General features: G+C 38.7%; 1 protein-coding gene across 4 annotated transcripts in view; it reads right to left on the reverse strand.

Moving 5' to 3' along the window:
• Window positions 1-11,139: 11,139 nt before the first annotated feature.
• Window positions 11,140-25,938, reverse strand: part of RASSF8 (Ras association domain family member 8) — a 120,914-nt gene continuing 106,115 nt past the window's right edge. For all 4 annotated transcript variants that reach the window (XM_063075435.1, XM_063075433.1, XM_063075434.1 and 1 more), the window contains 3 exons: window positions 18,358-19,247; window positions 16,025-16,169; window positions 11,140-15,301 (listed from right to left, as the gene is read on the reverse strand). In XM_063075435.1, the coding sequence (XP_062931505.1) occupies window positions 15,180-15,301; window positions 16,025-16,169; window positions 18,358-19,247 (1,157 nt within the window). In that variant the 3' untranslated portion in view covers window positions 11,140-15,179. The remainder of the gene's footprint in view (window positions 15,302-16,024; window positions 16,170-18,357; window positions 19,248-25,938) is intronic.

A 25,938-nucleotide genomic window follows, 5' to 3' on the forward strand; every position in this document is an offset into this window, starting at 1 on the left:
CTAAACACACAGTAACATTTTCCCTTAGTCTTAGTTTACAAGGTCCAGGGTCTGTCTGCCTTTGTATTCATAGCAACCAGCAGAGTGCCTGACATACAGTAGGTGCTCAATAAATGTTTTTATTGACAGGTGATAAAAATCATTAACCATTATCCCTCGTTAAGAGTCTAATGCTGAATACTAAAAAATCTTCAGAGTGAAAATACATTTAAGTTATAAATAATTTGGAAAGGGGACAGTGAAGGAAAACTAACTTTTTGAAATTTAAAAACATGACCATAATGACTATGTCATTATCTTTCATGAAAGATCTATAGGTAACATCATTGTTCTCTGTTTAAGAGAATATAGCAATAAAACAGAGCCATAAATATGACCATCAAAAAGCACAAACAAGAAGGTACGAAATAAAGCTAATGTATAAAACTAAGAAAAGCAGTAAATATTAACAGAGAAGTGTTACCTAAGGGTAAGCATGAGGTGACTAATTTTTAGAACTGGAAGAAATTTTAGATATCGTCATGGCCAGACCCTTTATTTTATAGAAGATTATGCTAAAGCCCAGAGGAGTGAAATGGCTTTTCAAGGCTGCACAGTAAGTAGCAGAAAATTAGGCCTAGAAACTGGTTTGTTTTTAACTACAACTCTTTCTACATTTTATCCTGCTCCAAATATTTTCACTTCAATTGGAAGAGCAAATAAAAATATAAACTTGGGGTAAAGATCCATAATAAAGGGAAAACAACAAGGTAATTAGTTGTATATGCTAAGGGTTTTTTAAATAGGTAAATTAAAATCAGAATATAATATGCATATCAGAACTTCCCCCACATTTGAAAGTCTCAATATAGACAGAAATTCTGGGTAAAATTTAGTAGCATGAAAACAAATCCTAACTTTAAACAGATGGAAGTTTCTGGGCTAATTACAGGTGATATTCACAATGACACAAGATCAAGCTCTGATTTTGCAAAGACAAGGAGCATGACTTCAGGGAGCTCTCAATGCAATAAAGTCAGAGCAGAGTTTTCCTGCAGAGGGCACAAGCTGACCAGGCAGCGAAGAGCTGCTAAGGTGCAGAGTGTAAGGCTGGGAGGGAGCCTCTTTGTAATCTTCCTCTGGTGGAGAAACTGGAGGGTGTTGGTAGAAGTTAGAGAAAAAGAAAGATGCGGTGTCAGGCTTTAGCTGTGTGCTCCACACAGGCAAATCTTCCAGCGCCTTCTACACACACATTCTCTGGGCTGCAGGCCGGTTTGGAAAACATTAGCCTTTTTCCAAATCACATAAGCAGTCAACAGAGGTCGAGGAAAGTCTATTGGGAGTGCATTTTCCTTGAGTTGTGATAAATAGAACAAGTAAAAGACTCATTAAAAAGTACTTTGGGCCATTTAACCTTTGAGAATTTGCTTTGATGACATTGTAAGGTGAAGAATGATGGCTAAACTAATTTCCATTTGGGCAAGGATGTGTTTATTCTGCTTATCTTAAGTTAGAGATATTAAGCCTAGTGGCTTTTTGAAGAAATAATTAAATAAGAGGGAGCTGTGGGCATGGAGAGAGGGAAGTAAGCAGATACAGCAGATGGAGTGGATGTGGTTTAGAATGTAGCTCGGGCAAGAGAAAGGAAATCGAGGCAAGGACACCTGGTACTGGCAATGAACTTGGAGCTTGGCCTGGGTGGATCAGGGGCTGACCTCGCGTATAACTCAAGTATCCAGAACAGAGATGGAATTGCTGCATTAGTGATGAGAGGTGATCTTATAACTGAGTCCACTGGAGAAATACAACTTGAGTGCTCATGAACTGGGGTCCATGACCTAGAAGAAGGTGGATGAGAGGTGAGAGGTCATTGTTCTGAATGCTTTGGCACCTGGTCCTCTACATGGGGCTAAGACATGGGGCCATATGCTAAGATCTCCCGTCAACAGGCAGACATCTTCCAAGTAGGTGCCCAGTGCATATTCATCAAGTATGTCCTGAGCATTGGCACACAAGCTGAGTAAGGGCAAATTAGAGGGGACCAGAGCACGGCAATATGTCATTGTCTCTGTGCCTGCTTCTCCCTTACCACCTCCTCTGGCACCAGTGCTATTGCCAGGGGATTGAAATCTAGGAGAGAGAAGAAGGGGCCACCTGGAGTGGAGGACAGTTAGGGTATGGAGCCAGTAGGAACAGATTCACCTTTCTCTTCTGTCACTTGTTAGTGATTTGACCTGGGCAAGGACCCTTTGTCCTCTCATATGCAGGATGAGATTCATTCACTCATTTCTTTGTTCAATTCATACTTATTGAAGGCATATTATGTACCAGGGCCTGTGATCGGTACCAAAAATAGAGAACAAAACCGACACGATCCCTGCCCTCGTGATGCTTACAATAGTGAAGATAGATATTAAATAATCAGACAAACCACTGTATAATTCTGATAACTGTGTGATAGAAAGCAAAGGATGCTAGGAGCATATAATCGGTGACCCTAATCTGGGGGGGAGGAGAGAGAGGATGTTAGGCAAAGTTTTTAGTTACAACAAGAAGGGCAGGTGTGAGGATTGGAGACAGGGTGGCCTCTCCACACAGGGTCCATCTTTAAGAGCAGTAGCAGCTGATGTGCAAGGACCCTGCCATGCCACGTGAGAGCACTCAGAGAGGCTCTGCCCAGCCACACTGAGCAGGGAGGCTGGGTCCATCCCAGGCCCCCATCCGAGGTGTTAGGAGTTACTGACCTTCCCTTAGTCTGATGACCTCTTAATTGTATCCTGTTTTCCCTGGCTGCCTGTATTGCACACAATGTTCAGTGAACAACTTTAAAGAGACTGAATTGACTGACAAATTTGTGATTTCTGTTCTCCATCTTCATGATTTTCAAATGTTTCTACATTTATTGTCTTTGTTACACATCATATAATTATGGGGTGCTAGAGCTAAAAAAGACTTCTAAGCTCTTCATTTTACAAAAGTAGAAACTGAGGCCCAGACAGAGTCAATGTCTTACCCAATGTATTACAAAGTTACTTCAAAAGTTCGTGGAAAAAACTGAATTAAATGATAATACAAATCCTTCCATGAACCTTTCGAGGACCCCTTGTCTGGCTATTATGATATGGAGATGAGGTTAGAACATGGGTCTCCAGACTCCTTTATACCTTCTACTCTACTGTTCTTTTCTGTTAAAGTATCTGACAGAGTCATGAAATGGGGAGTTTGTAAAGTTAATCTATTAGAAACCATTTCCAATAAAAACCTACCAGAAACAAAAGAAATCTGGCAATAGAAGGTAAGCTGATAGCTAAATGAAACAGGCATGAATTTCTCCACAACACTAAAAGTTAAATATCACATTTGTTCTTCTTCTCAATTAAATACAATATCAATTAATTGATGGCACTTTCGCTCCCCTCCCCATCTCCCCATTTTGGATTGCACAAGAACCCCCGGGCATCTTTAATTCAAGGAAAAAGAATAGGGTCCTGGTTCTCAGCCCCTGCTGAGAGAGAAGCATTCAAAGTTAGCAGACTACTCCCCCCACAATATACACCCACACACACAAACATGTGCACACACGCACACACACGCACACACACGCACATGTGCACACAGACACTCCAGCCACGCTCAGCAAGGGAAAGTGCTCCCACCCTACCCTGATGCCTCAGAGGCCCTGTGCCCTTGTCCCCTCTCCCAGGCTTGGACAACCCCACCTTCAGATGTTGTCTTACTTTCCTACTCAGTCCTCACTCCTCAGGTGCAATCTGGCTTATTCATTTCGTTGGCTTATTACTTTTAAAACATAAAGATTGTCTGCAGGTTAGTCTACTCCTACCTCAAAATTCTCTTCACTTAAATTGCCCCACACAAAAAGCAATTTACTACCCTAAGAGGTAAGAAGAGCCCAGATGTTTGGCTCCTTAGAGATCTTCTCTTTCTTCTGGGTATGGGGGGTTGGAGAGCAGAGAAAGGCGATGTCACAATTCTCTAGAAAATCTACATTTGCTAAAAACAAAATAAACTAAAAGCTAAAAAAGACATTGGTTAACTCTGTGTGTCACCCTGTTACCTAAGTACAATTCTATATTAGACAAGTGTCTAATATAGAATTGTATATCCATCTGTTGTTAGACAGTAACTGCTATGATGAGAATGTTTGTGTCATCCCCAAATTCACATGTTGGAATCCAAACACCCAAGTTGACGGTAAGAGGTGGGGTGTATTAGTCCATTTTGTGTTGCTGTAACAGAAATACCTGAGACTGGGTAATTTATAAAGAACAGAGGTTTATTGGGGCAGCTGCATCTGGTATGGGCCTCAGGCTGCTTCTGCTCATGGCAGAAAGTGGCAGGCAGCCAGCAGGTACAAGCAGATCACATGGCGAGAGGAAGCAAGAGAGAGAGAAGAGGTGCCAGGGTCTTGTAAACAACCAGCTCTCATGGGAACTAATAGAGCGAAAACTCACTCACTACCCCTCCTCCCCCAGGGAGAGCATTAATCCATTCATGAGGGATCCGCCCCTATGACTCAATCAGTTTCCAACACTGCCACATTGGAGATCAAATTTCCACATGAGTTTTGGAGGGGACAACACATCCAAACTCCATCACAGGGTCTTTGGAAGGTGATTAGGTCTCAGGGCCAGTCCATGGGAGCTTGTTTGTGCCTTTCACCCTGTGAGGACACAGTGAGAAGGTACCATATGAGGAAAGGGCTCCTCGCCAGAAATCAAATCTGCCAGCGCCTTGATCTTGGACTTCCCAGCCTCCAGAACTGTGAGATATAGATTGTTTAGAAGCCACCCCGTTTATTGTATTTCTGTTACAGCAGCCCTAATGGACTAAGATACTGACCTTTCTCCCAGTTCTTTAGCTTTTAATTCCTCAGGGTCTCCCTCTGGCCTCTTCTGTCTGTGGGCCTCATAATTGTTGATGTTCCTCTAGCTCCTGTCCTTGCCCTCTTCTTGGACTACACCAGCACTTCTCCAACTTGAACGTGCACATGAAAAACATAGGGCTCTCACTAAAATACAAATGCTAACTCAACAAATGGTGGCTGAGATGCTGCGTTTCTAATCAGTCCCCAGGTGCCCCCAAGGCTGCTGGTCCTCTGACCATGCTAACAAAAGAGTACACTTCTCCCTGAGAAAGTTTACCTCTTCTTCATTAAAAAATACATTTGTAGGTTATTTATTTATTTTTTTGGTGGTGGTGGTGGGGTTCTCCTACATTTTACACCATTGTCTCTGTGAAAATAGTTTCTGTCCATCTTCAACTGTGTTTGCTCTTCAAGCTTCAGACCTGCATATAATCAAATGCTTTCTGGGTATCTCAATGCAGATTCTCCCAGCGTCTCAATAGGATAAATGCAAAACTTCGCTGCCTTCTAAATATATCCTTTTATGGTGGGTTGAATGTCTGTGAAAGATATCACAAAGTGGGAGAATCTCAGAGTTGGTGAGGACAGAAGAGATCGTCTAGTGCAGGTGGATACTCCACTGATAGGCAGGGAAGCTGTGAATGAGGGCAGTAAGTGGCTTTCCCTAATTATATAGTGAGTAGGTGGCAGAGCTAGGATTGGAACCAGGTTTTGCCAGAGAGTTTCCCACTAGAGCAGATCTAGTCTTTCTAATTACCTTGATTGAAAATCATGTAATAAACTTTGACCCCCATAGACTTCCTTCACCCCCATAGACAGTTGGGCATAAAACTCTTATCAACATTACCCCTGAAAAGTATCTCTTGAATGCATTCGGCAATTTCCATTTCTCTGCTCCTCTTAATCCATCCATATCCAATCCTGAATTACTATTAGAATATTCTTTGAGCCAGTCTCCTCATATCCAGTCCTTCCATCATCCTATACAGAACTCTCAGTGTTTCTCATCTGAAACAGGTATTGAGTTCTGGTCAAGATGGCAGAATAGATAGTTCCCAGTGTCACTCTCTCCCACAAATCAACCAATTTACAACTATAAAAATGTAACATCAGCCAAGCTGGGGCTGCTGGAACTCAGGGGAAGAGGAGGAGAGATGTATGGAGTTCATGAAGGCAGGAGAAACCACGATGAGAGAAAGAAAAAACTGCTCTGAACATTTTGGGCTGCAGCTGCTTTAAGGCTGGAGCTGCTGAGCGCATGGAGCAGGAGCTGGCAGGAGCCGCAGCTGGGCCCTTCAGATGGAGTTGCTTGGAGGCAACAGGGGAGAAGAGGGCCTTGGTGGCCCCCAGGACAGCAAGACCACTAATAGGGTTCCTGCGGACACAGGCAGGAGCGAGGAGCCAGAACAACTGAAAAAAAGGAGCCACTCAGAGGCTGGTGAGTCAGCGCAAGGGACCAGTGCAGGGCCCGTCCCATGGGAAGTGTTTGGAGCAAGGGTGTTGGGAGAGATGGGCCCACTGGGAGAACACTGGGACACAGCAAGGACAGCCAACCCACCCCCCAGTCAGGGCAGGACCACTCAGAGGAGACTGGTCAGGAATGCAGAATTGCATGGGGTGCAGTTTGATGAAAAAACTCAGGCCCAGATCAGAGTTTCTACACAACCCAGATCCACCGGGTCTCTGAAGAGCTGGAAGTGCCTATAAGGTCAACCATTAAACCCTGAGCTGCACAAAAAGCCTTCCTTTGGGAAACAGCAGCAAAGCAGCAATTTAGCTCAACCACACAGCTCAAGTACTGGTTCCCACAGGAAGTTCCCCCATTTTAGAAATAAGCAAAGGACAACAAATTAGTTCTGGCCCAGGCACACCACCAGTGCCTTGGGGCCTGCCTGGGAACCAGAGGCTTGGATCCAGGGACTGGACCCCACTCCCACATCCAGGCATACTGCACCAGCACCTCGGGGCCCACCTAGGGACCCGAGTCATAGAGCCAGGGACCAGACACACTCCACAACCAGGCACACTGCCAGCACCAACGAGCATGCCAAAGACATCACCTCCATGTGGGTGGCCCACCACCACAATAACCATGGCTGCCACAAAAGTGGCTAGATGCCACAACCACTATGCAGGATGGTCCACCAACCACCGGAGTGCATTGACACAAGGAGAGTCACCAACAGAGATAAAGAAGAGGTTGTCTCTCTCCACAAAGCCCATTTCAGAGAGACAAAAGCATCTGCTCTATGCTAATATTTGGGGACTTGATCACACCTCTCAGCATTGGACAGATCATCTAAGCAACAAATCAGCAGAGTAACCATTATTCTTTCAGAGGGAGAGAGGAAATCTAGGGTAATTAGAGGGGGTAGGGGAGAGGGAGAGGGGGATGGGGAGAGATTGGATAAGGGGCATAAAGGATAATTATGATTAGTAACAATATATATGGTAGCAAGATTGATTTGATCAACATATCTCAATGTTGCACCCCCAAAATACGTATAATCAATTTTGATTCAATAAAAAAAAATAAAAAATAAAAAAAATAAATAAATAAAACAGGTATGGCTTCTTTTTCCTGATTTCCTCCAACTTCCTCTCCTATCACATCCACCCATTCGTCCTAAAATTTCTGGCACACCAGATTACTAAAAGTTTACATTTGTCCATCTCATTGTTTGCTGCTTCTTTTTGCAGTCTCCAAGACTGATAAAATCTTCTCCATTTTTATAACCTAGCTCAAAGGCCACCTCCTGCCTGAAGCATTTTCTTATTTTCTAGTAAAAATTAATCACTTCTCCTTGAAGATCTTTAGGGCTTTATGCTTTACTTTTGGCAGTTATAACTTGCCATTAGTCATTAGTGAACAGTTTTTCCACATTTTGTTTTTGAGTTCCTTAAATTACAGGTGTGTGCATCCTGGTATTCCTTTGTCTTAACAGAGTTCTTGTACTTGATAGGTTCCCTGAAAACATTTGCTGAAATAAATTGGGTAAATAAATCCCTGACCTGGACAATAAAACTTCCTGAGAATATTATCGATACAGTGAAACATTTTTAAGAATTTTAAATTGCAAATAGCAAAGGGCATGAAAAAGCAGTGATATGGTGCATAAGATACTTAATTTTCTTCTGGGTTTATTGGAAGTAGCAACTCAGCTACAGAAATGGACAAAACCTTCTCTGCCTGCTATCCCCTAACTTCATCCAGTTCCGTTCCCTGTCTGGATTCTCTAAGGCAATCAGACTCTTGTGCCTCTTCCCTAAACATGTCTTGTCTGTTGCTGTAGCCATGCACACACACATTTTTAATGTATTTTTAATATGTATATATTTGTGTGTGTGTGTGTGTGTAGAGAGAGAGAGAGAGATTATAGGGAATTAGCTCATGTGATTATGGAGACTGGCAAATCCAAAATCTGCAGAGCCAATGTCTCAGTTCAGTTCTCTGAAGGCCGGAGCTACCAGAGAACCAAGAGCTGATGTTCCAGTCTGAAGGCTGTCGGGCAAGAGGTTTCTCTTTTGTTCAGGGGATTGTCATCCTTTTGTTGTATCCAGGCCTTCAGCCGACTGAATGAGGCATACCCACATTAGGGAGGACTATCTGCTTTACTCAGTCTACCGACTTAAATGTTACTCTCTGGCTTATTTCACTTAGCATAATGTCCTCTACTTTCATCCATTTGTCACAAAATGGCAGGATCTCCTTTTTTAAGGCTAATATTTCATTATGTGTATATGTCTATGGACACTTTGGTTGTTTCCCTATTTTTGGTTATTGTGAATAATGCTGCAATAACATGGGAGTGTAGTTATCTCTTTGAGATGCTGATTTCATTTCCTTTGAGTATGTACTGAGGAGAGGGATTGCTGGGTCGTATGGTAGTTTTATTTTTAATTTTTGAGGAACCTCCATAGTGTTTTCCATAATAGCTGTACCAATTTACATTCCCACCAACAGTACACAAGGGTTCCCTTTTCTTCACACCTTCACCAGCACTTGTTACCTCGTCTTTTTGTAATAGTAGGTGCACCTGCCAGATGTGAGGTGGTGTTGCATTGTGGTTATGATTTGCATTTCCCCTATGATGAGTGATGCTGAGCAACAAAACGGACCTCATTTTGGACCTGACAGTAAAGCCCACATCTCTTCTGTTTTTATTACTTTCAAACTTTTTAGAGATAAGTATTTTCATAAAGTAAGATTCTGCACACGCATTCTGAAGCTTGATTATATACATACAAGTTAGGCGAGGTTTCACTGACAGCAGGAAATGTAAAAAAACAAAAAAAACAAAAACAAAAACCCAGGATTTTAGTGAACTTTCTGGCCCGTGTTGGATCCTTCTATCACCTTGGACACATACACATGGCAGGTGGTTGAAAGTGGGAACACAGAGTCAAGTGTATGCTGGGCAGACATTATTCCAAAATATTGGACAAAGAGATTTCGATGGTTAAATCTGCTGCAAAGAGCATTTCCCCAATCGCTGCCATTCTCGCAGAGAACTCTGCAGGGGCACTGTACAAGGAAGTCCACTTGAAGGCCTGCCTCCTGAATACATACTCTACATTCCATGTCTTTATTATCTCTCCTCCCTTCCTCTTGTGCCAGCACACAGAAAAGAGTATCTGTGAATGCTCATCACGAAGAGCCCACAGCATGAGTTCCACCAGCCGCTTAAGGTTACAGATAGCTGTTAAACACCTGGAGTTTCTTCGGTTCTTTTATTCTGTACCCGTATTTGAAAAATCACATCCTTTTTGCTACTGTCTACTTAGGATGTCTATAACCTGCTTTGTTCTCTCTTCATGACCTGGCACAAAGAGCTCAGCACAAAGTTGTTATATGAATAAACCCCAACAGCACTTTTCTAGTTCAGGTTACCATCACTTCTGGCCTGGACTCCCACAGGCCTCTTCAGTGATCTTTCTGGCCTCTAGGCTTGGACCTTCTCCAGGCAGTTCTCCACCCTGCCAGCCAGAAGGCTCTTCCTAATACGCTAACCTGATCATTTCATTTCCAAGCTTAAAACCCCCTCTGTGGCTCTCAGGATAAAGTCCAAATACTTTACCATGGCAACCAAGGCCCTCCATGATCTGAAGCCTGCCCACACTTCTCTTAGGCCTCTGGTCCCTTCAGTGTCTGGCCACAGCTCCTCGGGCTCTTCACCTTCCATCTCATAGCCTGTGCAGACAGCCCTTCCTGGTTTACATGTGTTTCCACGCCACGCTATCTTTGCCTCGTTAATGGTGCTGACCACGTTGTACTGAGGTCGCTGTCTTGTTAGACCCTAACTTCCATGAAGTAAACCGCAAATCATATTAATTTCAGCCCAGTGTCTGGCCAACAACAGGGGCTCACCCAAGGTCTGTAGAAAGCAAGAACGTGTCCAGCATATTTATGCCCATTCTATAGGACTCAACTTGTCTTTCCTAAGGGACACAGCACAAACACACAGAGTGGGTGGCAGGTGAAGAGTCAAGTGAATGGGAGTTCATATTTCTTGCTCTGCCATTAACAAAACATATGACTTTAGAGGAAGACAGGATAGACTTCTAACATTCTAGAAGTCTCCCAAATTTTAAGTTTCTCATTTTATCTTTGCTTTTATAACATAGTTATTCATATGTATAACTGCTTAAGATTTAACTTCTATTTATACAAATATTCCTATAAAAATAATTTTTATACTTCCACATTAAAAAGTGGTTACACTGAAGAAAAAGGCACTATAAAGAGTAGGCAGCTTTGCCATGGAATACAGGAAAGTACTTTGGGGTCTGAAAGGTCTAAATTCAAATGCTGTGTCAGCTACTTACTCGCAGTGTGATTTGGGAGGAGTTATCTGGATGGCTGGGAATGTTAAAGTGTGACAAGTACCCTGTGTTGCGCCTGGCATGTGGCACGTACTGAAGTGTTAGTTCTCTTCCTCACACTTATGGTTTTAAGGAGATCTAGGAATTCAGAAGTTGACTGAGAAATGACTTTTTCTTTCACTTTTCAAATAAAAGGGAGACATATTAGTTTCTTAATTCATTTTACTTGGATGAAGTAGCTACCTTTTGAGCAACAGATAATTCTTTAGGTATAATTAACATTACATTTAGAAAAATGTAATTTTGTGTTACTGATATGTACACCTATTCTCTTTGGCACCTTTTAAAGGAAATAAAATTATACTTTAAAATATTAACTACATAAGAAACAAACCAACAACTGTAATGCCCCAATGAATCCTGAAAATTTATTATCTGGGAGAATATTTGATATTGATCCTTTGTTTTACAGCTTATGATAATAATAGAAAATATACATTTCAAAATGAAAGCCAAAAGAAAAGAATAATTACATATAATACATATTACAGATTTTTAAATTTATACATAAGCAAAGCAGTACTAAAAGCATATTTATATGTCCACAATTGGTGAACATGGCAATTTTCTGTTTAAGCTGCAACAACTCAAATCCTAGGTTCAATAAAGACATTGAGAAATACATTTAGGGCTATTACCGCGTCTGGCTGTAAACCTATTTTTTAACCTTTCCCCTCCCCCCATATATATATGTATATACTTTATTGCCTTTATATTTCTGCTGGTTTATTATAATTAGTATACTAAATAGTTTTCTGCATTTATTTGGTTTCTAAAAATATATAAAATGCATTGGAAAGAACTCCTGCAGCTTTCAGGCAGTCACTGTCCTGGCATCGAAAGCTTATTCTGGAAATGCAAAGCAGCAACACTGAATAAATAGTGATTGTTTTGTCTCTTTGATACAGCTGATGGCCTTCAACCAAAATTTAAAAATACTGTAGCAAATAGTATAAACATGCAACTTAAAAAAATGAACATAATATAAAAGTAATACTTATGAGCTAAATTTTCATTCAATACAGACTAATAAAGACAACTGTAGGTAGAAGAGGGACGTGAGCACGTTGTTATCTACATATAAATTAAGGCCCAATTTTTCAAAGGCAATGCACAAAGGAACTGCCCATTTGCCCATGCCCTTTGCACACCTGAAATCAAGAGCTTTTGCCTTTTCCGTATTATTTTTCCATATTATTTCTTCAATCCATTACAGTTCTGATTTGGAAAGAAGTTCACAGAAATGGCTTTAAATGAAGAGTTCTTTTCTCAAAAGACTGTTTTGCTCTTATTCACAAAGAAAATTGTCTTTTAATGCAGGTGTACATTTTATTTATGCTGTGGAAGCAAGTGGTTTATGTGTTCTTTTTACACAAGGCTATACTTCACATCTCATACTACAAATGCTATTATATTCTTTTACTGTTTTATATATATATATTTACTCTGTCAGTCTTGTTTTAGCTCTTGTTTATGACTAATTTCAACTCAACAGGAATTGATGACTAGGTCATTGATGACTGAGGGAATTAAACAGGTAACTCCTGTTAATACCAACTGAAGTCTCACATTAAAAAAATTCCCTGTGCATCAAGACAAAAAACAAATGCTAACAAACCAAAATATTTCATAAAGACAACAAAAGGACCGAGGCAACCCACTACGGATCATTCTCTGAGGATGAGAGATACTCAAAAGGTCAAATATACCAATGCTATTTCAAATTATTTCTTGGTTACAAAAAAAAATCTTTTAATGTATTTAACACTTGTAGAAAAATCACAAAACAACTTGCAGTATGATTTTAAAAAAACATACAAACTTGTAATCTAATTTAGTATTTAGAACCTGAATATTCCCCCAGGTGCAAAATTTTATATTCAGTATTTTTTATACCATTGCCCTCTCCCCCCTCCAAAATGTATCCAAAGATTTGGCACTTAATCCAACTCATCTGTATTTGCAATAGATAAAAATGATCATGAACAGACTAAAATATTTTAAGATGTTCCTATAGAAATGAGTTTTTCCCCTTTAATATTTTTTTAAAAAGACATATAAAATATTCCTTAGATATGTGCTTCCAGAAGTAATATAACTGATTAAAAAGTATAGCAGCTGCTCAATGTATTCATCAAATGCATGTTTATATACTCTCCTCATCTTGGAAATAGCATTTCTATCTGTAATTAGGTCCATGAAGATTATTTCGCAGCTTAAAAATTCTAATGAAGTTGTCAGAGAGGTTAACTATGATACTATGCTGGGGAACCCAGGACTACTACAGGTTGGAAGGACATTGTCTTTCTTTAAAGTTACTAGATTAATTATGGTAATAATTTACAATAATTAAGTTGAATATTGACTGTGCATTTCTTGCAGTACACCAACATATCTTCACAATTTCTAATTGCAAAATTTAATATATCTATTGTTTAACGTTTTGATTTAAATAGAATGCAATCGATGTATAAAAGGTTTTTCTTTGTGAATAAGGTCTCAATTTCTCTGAACAACAACAAAATGACTCTTAGAATAGGATGGGACTCTTTAAAAGTAAGGCAGATATTGGGCATACATAAATCATTATTGTCACAAAACTTAAAAATTATTCTGATTTTTAATTACCCTAATTTTTAAGTATATATAGATATGAAACAAGTACTATAAGTTGAGAGCATATGTATATAGGTCGTAGTTATTTAGGTAAGAATCATTTACTTCTCAAGTTATTTGCAAAGTAGTTATAATGGCAAGATCAACCCAACAACTCCAAGAACCCAAAGAAAACAGTATCTTCAGATGAGGTCTGCCATTTAGCTGGACTAGAAAAGGCAACTCTACATTATTACTTTCAATTTTCTAGAAGCTTCTATATATTTTCATGGCCATTTGTAAAATTTTTCATAGAAAACCTAAATAAAGCAGCATTCTCAGCATTCATTAAACCAAAAATAATTTAAATGCGCTAAAACATCCAAAGTTGCCTTCATGCATAAGACATCTTTTTATCGTTGCCATGTCATTACTATATTAATCCACTTATTTTGTTGCATGTAAATAATACAGAGTGTATTTTCCTCAGAAGTAAAAACTACTTTAAATATCAGATTAAAGTCTTAATTATATTGTACCACATTTGATCAGAGGGAATGTAAAAATGGCTAAGAGGTGTCTGACCACATCTGTCTAAATATTAATTGTGAATCTTAATTAAGTCACTACTCATTTGAGAGGTGTTGGCTCATTTTTGGTTTATAAATAAAACTATATATGTACAAATGGAGATTAATGTCCTGAAAAGTCAAGCTTAAAAACGAAAAAATATACTGAATTTGATTTTATTTCCTTGGTAAAAAGTACCTAACTCCAATCTACTTTTCCGCTCAGTGACTGGAGAAATCACAATAGCCCATAATATACAGAGGAAATTATGTGCAAGCAATAACTTACCCATGGGTGTGTACATCAATAGACCATACATAATGAAGTGGCTTTGTAAAAAATATATCACTTACAGCAACATTCCTGAAGTAGACCAACACAGTCCTCAGGTATCTAAAACTTACATATTATGTCAATTCTGAGGATCCATGATAGTAAATAAGGCAGAGCAGAAACAAAACAATGTATCAGGAAACCCCATGCCTGTTTGGATAGATATTCAACAACTACATTTTTCTTCAATAGTATCTGAACACTGCAAACCTTTTACATGTATAATTGACCTCATGAAAAATATCTGCTATGTTATGTGGTTGTTCATATATTTGGAAAAATTATAAAGGGAAGATTAAATTCTGGATTTAAAAACCCCCTGAATTATTTCACCTACTTTAAGCAATGGCTAGGACAGGTTCACAAAATAAATGCAAGTGGGTTCTTCTGGAGTGAGTTTCAATGGTGGAGCACCCTATGACACTTGAGGAGTTGTCACTAAGCAATGCATGGATAGAGTCTGGCACTATGCACACAAAGTCATAGTCACATAATATGTAACGTAATTAAGTCACAGGACAAGTAGTAATAAAGAATATAAAAACATCAACATTCACACATTAATCAGTTACATGGAATAAATTAAACTAAGCCAGTCACAGTATCTCTTCACTGTAAGTCACGGTCTATTTATGTATACACACAGTATAATACTTCCCTAATGCTCTCAAAATGCTACAAATAAAAACGAAGGCTTTGCATTACAGCTGCTGGACAAAAATGTCAACACTGTGGATGTGTGAAAACACAGCTTCTTTGTTCTTTAGCATCAGTGCACAGGGTATGGCTCCAAGTGGTATGAAATTTAGGAGAGGAAAAAAGATACGGTGGTTTATGAAACATATATCCTCTGCTCATCATTGGCACAAATCACAGAAGGAATTTTACTGTCCTTGGTACCTTTATTGGGTCTCTCCCCTAAAGACAGATAATGTTATACGTATATGCCTTCAGGATTAAAACCAGATGAGATAGGATTCTGTAGAATACGAAGATTACTGGGGAGCTGCCGAGATGAACCAGGTCGCTTCAGAGACCCAGACTGGAATGGTGCCTCTGAAGAGGAAACAAAGAAAGTCATTTGATGTACTCATCAACTTGGAGTAATCAGCCTAACAAACTTGAAAGAAGTACATAAAGCAACAGTTGCAATCCCCTGTGGGCCCTAGGGTGGGAGAAGAAGGCTGCTTGGCCAGTTTTCAGTGATCTGAATAGTCAATGATCTTTTTAAAAGGTGAGCATTTTGCTTCTCTTTCCTGGTTGTTCAGTCTATTTGCATACACAGATTTAGAATTGTCTTTTAAATATTACCACAAATTAATAATAAAGACTTTTAGGAGAAGAAGAAGGGGCAGTAAGAACAGAGAGACAGGCTGGCCGGTTAGCTCAATTGGTTAGAGAGCAGCCTTACAACACCAAGGTCATGGGTTTGGAACCCAGTACTAGACAGCTGCCAAAAAAAAAAAAAAAAGAACAGAGAAAAGCTAAAATCCAAATTAATGGATTATGACTCATACATACTTCAGCAAAAAGTTTTATAAGGAAGTACTTTTGAACTAATGATATGAGGTTTGGTGATTACATGCTCACCTAAGTAAATATATAACCTAAATGTTACTGATTTTCCCCAGAAACAGGAAATATGTCAAATTTTTTTAAGTGGTCCACTTAAAAATTAGCTCTGAAATGGTAGGATAATACTTTAACTGAACGCAAGCAATTTATTCACAGTGAACCAGTGAGAATAAAGGAAAAAAGGCATATTTATCAGCATCTTACCCTTTTCTATGTCTGCATGTGAGGCCTCTATTTCAATGGGCTCGGCTGGCAAGACGGTAACTTTTGTCCCTGTCTGCTGGATAAATTGCTGGAGATTGACTTGCCGCAGCTCTTTAGTCAACTGCTCCAGTTCTTGTTCTTTGTCCTAGATGGAGATTTTTTTAAAAATTTCAATTTGAGGATTCACTATCGGCCAGTTCAGGACATCCTAGTGACAGTCCATCTGCAACAGGTGTTAAATGTGGGATACCTGCTTTCACAAAAGCATATTTAACAAACCTGGTCTACATCAATACAACTGGCTAAATAAGTCCCTTTCACTCTGTTGCATGGGCCAAAAAACAAGCAAATGAAACACAATGGCTTCTTCGGTCTGTCCTCTGAAATATGATGCTTTCCTCTGGAACATCCCTATGCACCCTTACAAAATAAAATTTATGTCTGTAAACTTTCATTAAAAAAGAACTGATTTCCATCCATCCCAGTGTTACAGGAATCTTGCTAAGCTGGTCACAAATTTCCCTATTTAACCACTTCATAACTGACTGCAAAATTAATAGTAATCTGGTCCATGAGATTTAGAGTTCTTATTTTTTGTAAGTTATTTAAATTTTCATGGAATCCATTATTAAGATTTATCTTACAGCAAGAGAAAAGCAATATTCTCCCTCAAGATTCTCACTATGGGGGTTTTTAAATCCTTGACAAAGACAGGTCTGAGAACAATGGAACCTTAAAGAAGGAAATCAAGTTTGGACAGCTGGAAAGTTCCAAAAGCAAGAAGAGGCCTTCTATTACTTATTCTTGCTTTTCGTCTCCTTCTCTCCTCTACTGAGCTATAAGAAAAGGTGGCACTGCCCACCCAAGCTGGGTGTGTCTGAAGGATTTGGTAGGAGTAGGGAAGAGATATGAGAAGTGAATGGTTGTTTTCTCCACTTACTTTGAGTGTAGGGGGTACCTGGTAATATGTTAGCAATTTGATTAGACACTTTCAATGGGCAGTGAGTTTTAGGAATGACTCACAAATTGGTGTTTCCTGTAAGTAATATCAAAGGCAACAAAACTTCCAATTGTACACTTTTGAAGTGTCAAAATGAATCCACAGTAAAATAATAACATATCAGAGGCTAACAGTCTTCTACGACATGAGAAATTCCTAGTTTCCAAAGTTTTGGTGGTAGTGATGCCTTCCACTATAGCTAGTGGTGGGGAAAGGAAATCGCATGAGTTCTTCCTGAAACCTCAGCTTTCTCTGATTGTGGGACTGTTCATATTTGAAAGCAGCTCTTCTCAAACTTCAATGTGCACAGGTACTACTTTGGGATCTTGTTACAATGTGGATTCTAACAAGTGCACCTTGAAGCTGCGGGCACGGATGACACTTTGAATGGCAAGCTTCTAAACCAGCACCGCAGTCCAATAGAACTTACTCCAGTAACGGAAATGTTCCGTATCTGTGCTGTCCAATACAGTAGCCACAAGTGCTACTGAGCACTTGAAATGTGGCCAAGGGTGACTAAAACCAGAATTTTAAAATTACTTAATATTTTAAACTGTTTTATTGAGTATTATTTAATTTTAATTAATCTAAAGTCATATTATAATCAACTGTGTCTCTTTCTCATCTCATCTGTTACAGACTGTTTGATACATCTTTGCAACTCCCACCACACAATCACAGTTTCTTTTCAAGAATGTATTTTCTATATCCAAGAAATATAGGTTGAGTGATCAGGGTCTAAATGGCAAAACAGAAATGTGCTTGTATATGAACGCCAGAAAGGGGAAAAATTGGAGAGGTACCTTTGTGCCCCTCTCCCAGGACAGCAAAGGAGAGCACTGCGGACAGGAGAGGAGGGAAGGGGACTATTTACATCTCAGAAAAACAGCTGGGGTTGGCAACAGTGGAGAAGTGACAGAGAAGCTGTCGACCAGGCATACAACCCTTGGTCAACCAATCCTTGGTAATGGCTCTTGGCTTCAGCTTCCCCATCTCTAAGAGGAGAACGTCAGATTCACCATCTTGTCATTAGTGTCTATTCCAGCTCTGAGATTCTGTTCTCCTGTATCCAATTATCTAACGCTACGACTGCCAAGGCAAAAAAGCCTCTTCCATGGAGCAAGAGTCAGTGTGGCTTTAGCTCTCATTTCTGTTCTGGTCTCACATCTAAGCTTAGTAAAGTCATAAGAATTCTAGAATTCTATGAAACTTTTAAACAAAGCTAGGTTTCTAATTCTACAAATATAAGGGAATATGGATGACCATAAAAGATTACAAGAAATATTAACTCTTTGAAATAGATAAAACACTCTATTTAAGAAAACATTCTGACCTGTAATCGTTTGGTGGCTTGTCCAAGAGATCTTTCCACAGCTTTGATGCCATTTTCCAGTCTCAAACTCTGCTGGCCTTGAATGTCGATTTCCCCTTTAACCTTACCGATCTTTCCTTTAACCTCTTCCTCATTGACCTGTGCCTCCTGAACTTCCCGTTGTAATTTTTCTGCTTCAAGACCGCTTTCCATAGTCTGGATCTGCGCCAAATAGTCCTTTAATTTGCTTTCACATTCTGTTATTTTCTGTCTTATTTCTTGAAGTTGATCCTTCAGCTGTTTTTCATTTTCCTGTTCAATCTGTAATTCATTTTCCCAAAATTCTTCCTCCTCAATTTCTACATCATTTCTTTTGATCTTTTGCTCTAGGCGAACAATTTCCTCCTCAAGGTTAGAATTATATTTTTGTTCCCAAAATCGTATTTCTATGTCATTAGATTCCAGCTGTTTCTCAAGGGATTGAAGCTTCTCTGTCTGCAAACGGATCAGCTTCTTCAACTCATCTGCTGTTGTTTTGCAGTTACTCAGCACCTTTTGCTTAAATTCAGTTTCTTTACCTTTTCCAAAAATGTCCATTAATCCTTTGGCACCTCCTGTAAATGTTAATGATTTCCTTTTAGGTTCTCTCCTTTTGATGGATTTGTCAATCTGAGGCCTCAGTTTAGCTAAGGGAGGCAAACTCTGTCTGTATAAAGTTCTTTCAGGAATTCGAGCCACGCTATCCGAAGTGGGTCGCTCACTGAGAGACGGCCCCGTTCGACGTAGAATTAGCTGTACATCACTCGCATATTGCCCCCATTTGTTTAAGGATATGATAGGATTTTCATGAGGTGCTAAGTGTCTTTCAGTATCTCTCCATTTTTCTATAAGGGTGTACCTTCCAGTTCGACCTAAGTAAAAAAGATAAGAATAAATTGTCAAAATGGGATATGCAGTAGCTAAATAATGCAACAGAAGACACCATTTGATAACTGTGTATTCCTGATTAGCATCAGAGGATCAAGTTTTAGAATCCAGTCCATGTTGCCTTTAAAACCTTCACTTGAAGATACCAAACCCCTCAAGATGTGTAAGAGCATAAAATTATAGGCTGTGAATTGCATATACTCTTCAAACTTGCTTAGAAATTCAACCTTATACTTTAAACCTGAATGAGACTCTTACACTTCTGTCAAATGCCTGAATTGCCTAGAACTTCTTATTTGGGGCAAGACTGAACAAAGTTTGTTTTCTAGCTGAAACAAAGGACACTAGAATTTCCCAACTGATGCAATGAGAGTCTGGTCTCAGGAACTAGGTAAAACTTCAAAACTTTAATTTCCACCGTGCAAATCCCTCTACTTTCTTTGCACATCAGGACTTGGGAACATTGGAGGCCCCACTTCTCCTATAGTTAGATTCAGAGCAAATGGGGAACCTGCTACTTAGCCAAAAACAGCTGCGCAGGTCTCCTCTCCCTCCCCATGAATGCCTGGCCAACCCACAGCTCACAAAGCTGGCATTCTCCTGTACACCCATGGCAAATAAAAAAAAATCACCTCAATGAAAACAACCCTTCAAAATAATTTCTTATCAAAAGAGGGGCCTGAAGAGGAGCAGCTTTGTTCAGTTTTGATGGTAACAGCTTCAAAGAATCTTACAAAAAATAAAAATACCCCAAAAAGCAAAATTATTTCAAAAAATAAATACATAAATAAAATCATGTTTAAATTTTTAAGTATACGTAGCTTAACTAATAATTATGAAAGAGAAAATTTCAGAAGACAAAGTAATGTCATAAACTTGAACAAACTTCCTAAATATTTTCATTTAAGGTGGGTGGGTCAGATGCATCATTTTAATTTAGTTAAAAGTATATGTTAGTAGTTAATATCATCACAAAGATAAAAAAAAACCTGACCCTGCCATCTAGCAATTATACTGGCATATACAGCAGCTGATTTACCTTTCCTGCTCTCTTTTTTAAATTTCATGACTTTCTCAATTCCTGTGTCAATAAGCGGAAATCTGGATGTTTAAATATAAACACCCATGTATGCGATTCAGAAGTAGCACATAAAGATTGATTTTGCTCTAAGCATATGGGTATGTCCTCCTTGAAGGAAACCTGAATTCTGGGAGCAGCTGAAATTTGGGGCTTTGGAGGCAAACAGACAGCGGGTGGCGGTGTTAATCCTGGGTGAATTTCTTACTGGATAAGTGGCATAACTTCACTTCTAAAATGCCTCGCAGATGCTGAGAGTCAGATGTAATAAGCACCCACACATTGCCTGGCCCATCATAGGCATTCAAAACATACCCATCATTAATTTAAGACATTATTATTTGCATAACAAAAGGGATGACCAGAGACTAGTGATGTGTCATGACAATAATCTGACTTTTTAAAAAATTCCTCCAACCATGTAAAGCTGGAGAGAGCAGAAAGGCAAGGGCTCTGGAGTGGGAAGGCTTGTGTTCAAATCTGGCTCTGCCATCTACTTATACAATTTGAACAAATTATTAAATTTCTTTTGGCCTCAGTCTCCTCATTTGTAGGGTGAGAGTAGTATTTCCTTACCTGAGAAGGCTGTTCTGAGACTCAAATGAAAATGTCAAATATAAAAATGTTTTATAAAATCGAAAAGTGCTATACAAATATTAGTTACTATTATCAAAATACCCAGGCAAACAAGGGGAATGGAAAAGCCTTAACACATTGGATTGGCTTCTTGAAATCAAAACTGTTTCTAATGTTTTCAGGTTAAAAATTACAATAATTGCCCCAAGAAAAACCACGTGACACATCTGCAAGGTTAAAACTGTCCCATGGGTGCAAACTGCTTCAAAGATCATGGCACCTTGTGATCTTGGCTCTGCTGCCTATCAACTACTTTCAGGCATCTCTCTCCTCCTCTCTGGACCTCTGTGTCCTTGACAGTAATAGGGGGGTTAGACTAGATCAGAGAGCCCCCTCCAATTCTATCAGGTCAATAAAGTATTTTTAAAAAGAAAACCAAACCATTACATTATACAAGCAAAATTTAAAAACTTTAAGACCCTAATTTAGTTATAATTAAATATAAAGCTGATTTTTTCCAATGCTTAATGATACTACCCTCCTCTGAGAATGTCTTGGTAGTAGATCATTTTGAATTCTTTTACTGCCAGTGTTTGCTTTTTGTCAAAGAATACATATTTAATGCTATTAGGCAAAAAGAAAGATTCCATCCAGCAATTTAAAAAGGCTTTTTTAAAAAAGGTAAATGAATTAATAGATTTGATTTTATTATATAAATTGGATTTTAAATATTTTACATAGGAATTAAATCCCATAATCATGGTTTTAATACCCATACTTGACAAGGCCTTATAAATCCTATTTCACTTAGATAGATGCAGATTCCTCCTAGAAACTCCTTTTATTTCACTTTGTGAAATGAATACATTTTGTTCTACCGTGCATATTGCCTTGATGTAGACTTAAAACTAGTACAAAGAAATATCTATTTATCTATGGCATTTGGAGTTTAAGCTGTTTCAGCTATCTAGGACTGCGTGCCTCTATCAAATAATTGTGATCCAATCAAGTAATGGTAAATAAATACTGATCATACTTTTAAATAGTTGAAGCAATTGAGACTAATCCCAAGAATCATTAAATTTATATACTGAGGAAAATCACATAAAGAGATTTTAATGCGTCAATGGAATATTACTGAATAATATAAATTAAAAAGAAATACGATAACAGATTATTTTACCTAATTTTAAAGTTGAACATATGACTATGAAGTAATACAAAAGTTTTGAAAATACACACCAAAACTCAAATATTCAAACTTTGGTCACCCAGAAAACTTATGGCCTTATTTCAACCATTTTTTAAAAATCACAACCATTTTATAATTTTAGGAAATTTCTCCTTAGAGTCATAAAACAAAATCATGATTTAAAGGTTACATCTTATTATTTAGTCAACAAATATGTACTGAACACCAAATATTTGTCAGAAATAATGCCAGGCCCTGGGGATATAGATGCTATCAAATACCTTGATCGCCAATCCTCTTTGTAAATTTCAGTTTTAATTGACATTTGATTTTTTCTTCACTATCAAATCCTCCCCGCTCCAAAGATGAATATTAAACATTATTCAAAAGAACATGACAGAGAGCTGGCATTAATCTCTCATGAATTTAATGCTAACATATACTTATGTTTCTGGACATGTAAAAAATAATGTCAGTAACACCTGACTTATTCTTTATCTATGGTGAATAAATTTTTCCAATAACAGATGCTTTACTCCTTGAGCTATACACATTTTGATGAAAATTTTATAAAATATATTCTACATTCCAAGATTCTTAAGTAGACTCTAGTGAACATAACAAATCCTTTTCCATAATGACTTAGAATTCTTAAAATGAGCATTGATCTCTATAGCAGAACTTACACACTGTATTATTTTATAGTCTGTAAAATGCTTTTGATGCTTTTATATATACTACATCATAACTGGTTTTGAGTTAAGCAGTATAGATGTGATCCTCATCTCATCTATGAAGAAATCACAGCTTAAAGAATTTTAAACAATTTCTTGATGACATACAGCTGTTCTTCAAGTTTGTCAATGAATTTTCTACTATATTATTCAAGTCCTGAGTGAAACTATTAAGATAAATATTACCTTACAGTATTTATCTTATGATGACAGTGTCATCATCAAAGATTATCTCTGAGTATACCTGTCAGCCAGTTGTGCATTCAACCCATCGTTAAGTCATTCACATTATATTTTTCCAGTGTGTTGATGAGACTATCATGTAATCACAGAATTGCTGTCTACTTAGGATTATATAATAAGCTTACTTTTTAAAGCTCATCTATAGGTACATAAAAACGATTGCTTATAGTGTTTACCTCTAGGAGGTACAATGTGAGTGATTCTGTCACCTTCTTTGTGTTATTCTAAATTTCTATATAGTTTACAATAAATAATATTACTTTCTAAACAGTTACAAAATTGATCAACTTGTATATTTCTAAAACTGATAATTTGCATGTGAAATTGGGACTTAAATGTGACAATATAAAATATATTCCTTTCCTTATCTTTTAAAGGATCATATAATCTCAGAGAAGAATGAAACACTGGGTGATCACCTCAGCCTGATTTATAGACAAAACTTGTAAAAATTCATTCATTTATTCATAAATATGTTTTAAGTACTGTGATACAATAAGAAATATATTTGGTCTTTGGCCCCAGTTCCTGGCACAGAGCTTCTAAAACCCTTGAAATTTCTTTAGTGATGGGGTGATAGGAGCATCTTTTGTTATTTATAACAAATACCTTTCAAGCATACCTGAATTTATGCTAATGAGGTGGATCTTGGTAGACACCTAGATAGCTTCAGAATGGGGGCTGGATGTCAGAGGAAGCAGCAGATTAATTAGCCTTTGGACCTTTCTGCCCCTCCCCCAACCTCCAGGAGGGAAAGGAGAGGGGTGGAGATGGAGCTAATCATCAAGGGTCAAGGATTTAATCAATCATGCCTTGCTGAAAAATGGGGTTCAGAGAGCTTCTGGGTTGGAGAACACCTGGAGGTGCTGAGTGAGTGGCAGCCCAGAAAAGGCCTGGAAGCTCCGCACAAACCCCCTGCCCCCTCCTGCCACCATTCCTTGCCTTATGCATCTCTTCCATTGGCTGTTCCTGAGTTGTATCGTTTACTATTACTGGTTTATAATAATAGACTGGTAATAGTAAGCACAGCCCTTTCCTGAGTTCTTTGAGTCATTTTAGCGAATTACTAAACTTAAGAAAGGTTGTTGGAACTTTCAGTTTATAACTGGTCAGTCAGAAGTATGGGTGGCCTTGGACTTGCAACTGGTATCTGAGGTGGGGGCAGTCTTGTGAGACTGAGCCCTTTAACTCATAGAATCTGATGCTAACTCCAGGTAGATAGTTTTAGAATTGAATTGAACTTTCGGACTCTCAACTGGTGTCAGAAGTGTTGTGAATAAAAACAGCTCAAGTGCTTAGTACATGCTAGACATGGTTTTAAGCTACGGAAGTGACAAAACAGTGGCTGGCGATAGACAATACACAAATAGATGAATGTACATCTACTGTCCATTACCCAACAACTTTAAGGTCACATGTGCTGAAAAACCAGAATCTTTTGGATTTTAGAAAGGTGGTATAGTTCCTGAGATTTTGTAATCAAACATTAAAACATTTCTAAAGTAAAATGCATCAGTGTTCACACTGAATGGGATAAATATAGACGAAAAACAGCCTCACATCAAATCAGATCAGATCTTATTGCCAGATGAAGTCAAGCCAAGCCAGCTACTGCTAACAAATGAAGCGTAATAAGCTTTAGGATTTCAGAACTTTTTTAGAGTTCATAATGTGGATAAGGAACTGTGACCTATATGTAATAGGTCAGGTGAAGTAAGTGAAAAATAGAGTATGTGAGACAGGGAATGTGTGTGTGAGCATATGCGAGTGCATGTGCACGTGTGCATGGCATGGTGGCCGGGGAGGGGCCTCTGAGAGAAGACACATCTGAGAAGATATCCACAAAGATACCTGGTTGCAGGGTATTCACAGCAGAGAGATCAGATGCAAAGACCAGGGTGGATATGTGCTTGGTAGGTTTAACGGGACAATGAAAAGAGAGTGGTATGAAATGAGGTCAGATTGGTGAGGTTAGGGTAAGTGGGGTTCATGTAAGGCCCTGCACAGCACATTATATGGACTTTGGAATTTTCTGAGTGAGTCAGGAAACCGCGAATGGGTGGGGGAGGGGGGTTCATCAGAGGAGTGATGTGATGCAACATATTTTTAAAGGATTACTTTTTAAAAAATCTGTTGAGAGTAGCCAGAGGGGCACAAGGTTGAAGTGGGGAGATGAGCTGGAAAGCTGCTGCAAAAGTCTAAGTAAGAAATGCTCATGGTAACAGTGGCTGTGGAGAGAAGAAACAAGATTCTGGACATGTTTTTGAAGACAGTACAGATAGGTTTTGTTGATAAATTGGTTGTAAGGTAGTAGAGCAAGAAAGGAATCAAAGATCACACAAACATTTTGGATCTAATCAATTAAAAGAAAAAACTTATCTGCTGAGAGGGGAAAGAGGAAATTTGGGGGTAAGCGGTAGTTGGGACACAGAATCTGGGTTTTGGCATGTTAAGTCTGAGATACTGATCAGTCATCTTCTGGAAATGTGTTACCTACTGTAATAGCCATTAGCCACTAGCCTCATTTAAATTTCAATTAAAATTAAAAATCTACTTCCTCAGTTATACTAGCCTTCAATGACTTGAATATGGTTTATCCCCACTAAAACTCATGTTGGAACTTAATCCCCTGTGTGGCAGTAGTGAGAGCTGGGGCCTTTAAGAGGTAATAATCTTCATGTAAGGATTAATACATTTGTGGATTAATGGGTGAATGGATTAATGGGATATCATGGAAGTGGGACTGGTGGCTTTATAAAAACAGAAAAGAGAGACCCAAACTAGCAGGCTCAGCCCCCTTGCCATGTAGATGCCCTGTGCTGCCTAGGGACTCTGCAGAGTCCCCACCAGCA

Source organism: Cynocephalus volans, chromosome 12 (assembly GCF_027409185.1).
Source record: "Cynocephalus volans isolate mCynVol1 chromosome 12, mCynVol1.pri, whole genome shotgun sequence".
Classification (NCBI taxonomy): domain Eukaryota; kingdom Metazoa; phylum Chordata; class Mammalia; order Dermoptera; family Cynocephalidae; genus Cynocephalus; species Cynocephalus volans.